General features: G+C 37.9%; 1 protein-coding gene across 1 annotated transcript; it reads right to left on the bottom strand.

Annotated features, from left to right (window-relative positions):
* Positions 1-583: 583 nt before the first annotated feature.
* LOC107502960 (protein tyrosine phosphatase type IVA 1-like) lies at positions 584-1,087 on the bottom strand. The gene has a single exon (XM_036227259.1). The coding sequence runs from the start codon at positions 1,085-1,087 to the stop codon at positions 584-586; it is 504 nt and encodes a 167-aa protein (XP_036083152.1).
* Positions 1,088-1,800: the final 713 nt, after the last annotated feature.

Raw genomic sequence — 1,800 nt, forward strand, 5'->3', positions numbered from 1 at the left:
TGTATATTGAACTATCAATCAGAATTTTGTGTGTATGTGATTTTTTAAAATGAAAATTTTTATAGTAGCACCAAAATTAAATTTATAAAAGCAAATTAAAAGTTACCTAAGAGTTTGTACAAATCCAACAAAATTAATGGTGGTACAAACCCTACTATATATCAGTTTGAATGTGGAAGATATAAACATAAAGTGAACAAGTGACCATATGGGCTCTATCTTCAATTTTTGAAATGAACGAAGGAATAAACCACATAAGGACTATATGAGACCAAAAATGTACAAATTTTTTGCTGGGCATTTTGGCATCTTATTACTCTAAATTTTTTATATATTAATAAGATACAAGTGATACAAATGAAAAACAGATTTTAAATATTGCAGCTCTTTTATTAAGTATTAATGCAACATTAAACATAAACCTTCTAATTCTGGCAAGTTTGTGGCCTCCCGAAACTACTTTTCAGTGTTCTTATGCAAGCTTCATTCAACTTAGTATTCACCATACTTTCGTAAGGGCTAATATAAAAAATAAACAAGGTTTTATCTCAAGTTTCACTTTCAAGGCATAGCATCGGGCCTTCTACTGAATGAAACACTTGAATCTGGGGTTTCTGAGGCGTAAGCGCATTGTTGGACGATACTCCTCCAAATACAAAAGCTGCTTGCTGTTAAAAGCCCCGCGGCACTTTTGTCTTATCAAATGTACTGCATCTTCATATTTCATTCCACCTTCAATCAACGCTAGGGCAACCAGCACCGGACCTCTCCCAAGGCCTGTGGCGCAGTGAACTGCAATACAAGAACCTGGATCGTCGTGGAATTTCTGTTTCACAAATGTTAACCACTTTTCAACAATCTGGCTGGATGGTGGTCCACCATCACGAAAAGGCCAGTCCAGGACCTGGATACCTTCTTCTTCCAAAATGGTGGTGTTGTAAGTTGGTTCACATACTCTTACCATGGTGGTAACTTTGTTCTTCTTAAGTTCCTGTAAGAATTTGTTTAAGGAGGCATTGGTTGGACTGTGCGCAATAAGAAATCTCATATTTGTGTATGCAATCTCTACAGGAGCAAGGCGGTTCATCCCTGTTCTGTTGATGTAATTATTTTTTAAAAAATACAGAAAAGATATAAAGAAATTGAAGTTTACTTCAAAATAACGCAGTTGAAATTTTCAGTAAGCTGACTATGCCAAGTTAGGAGTACTAGAAAATGAAATCGACCTTCAAACAAACAAAAAATTCAGTGTTTTAATACAGTAGTAATCAGTCAATAGAAAATCAGTGAACTCAACTCTACCCCATTCTAGTCAGAACTCTTGCGAAATGTCATTCAGTTCGGTTCTACAATGTTCAGGTTATTCGTTTGTAGTGGAATTTCTCAATAGTAACAATTTTTTAGAATTCACTAGTCTGTAGAAGTTGGACGGGGCTTGGCAGTAATTCCTACAGCTCCTTAGAAAGTCCATAAATAAAAGTGTGACCAAGATTGCTGGGTTACTGAGAGATATGTTAATTCATTAATGAATGTGGTCTAAAAAGACCCGCAGCTGAAGTGACACTGCCCAGTGCACAGCTCCCGGGAAAGCGAATCGCTGAGCATACCTAGTGCCGCCTCAGCCCAAAACGCATCTCAAATCGTAAGCCCTACCTGTCTTCCTTTCGTTTTCTGTGCCAAGGACAAAGGGTGAACCTGGCCACCAATCATGGTCAGAGTATTCTGGCCAAGATCCCACTAGAATGAACTGAGCAGAGGTAAAGTGAAGACCCGAGCGTCACAAAAGGCAGAGGCCTCCGA

This window comes from Rousettus aegyptiacus, unplaced genomic scaffold (assembly GCF_014176215.1).
Source record: "Rousettus aegyptiacus isolate mRouAeg1 unplaced genomic scaffold, mRouAeg1.p scaffold_m13_p_9, whole genome shotgun sequence".
Lineage (NCBI taxonomy): Eukaryota > Metazoa > Chordata > Mammalia > Chiroptera > Pteropodidae > Rousettus > Rousettus aegyptiacus.

Excerpts from the sequence above, each read along its gene's own strand:
- LOC107502960 (XM_036227259.1), bottom strand. The coding sequence starts at position 1,087 with ATGAACCGCCTTGCTCCTGTAGAGATTGCATACACAAATATGAGATTT.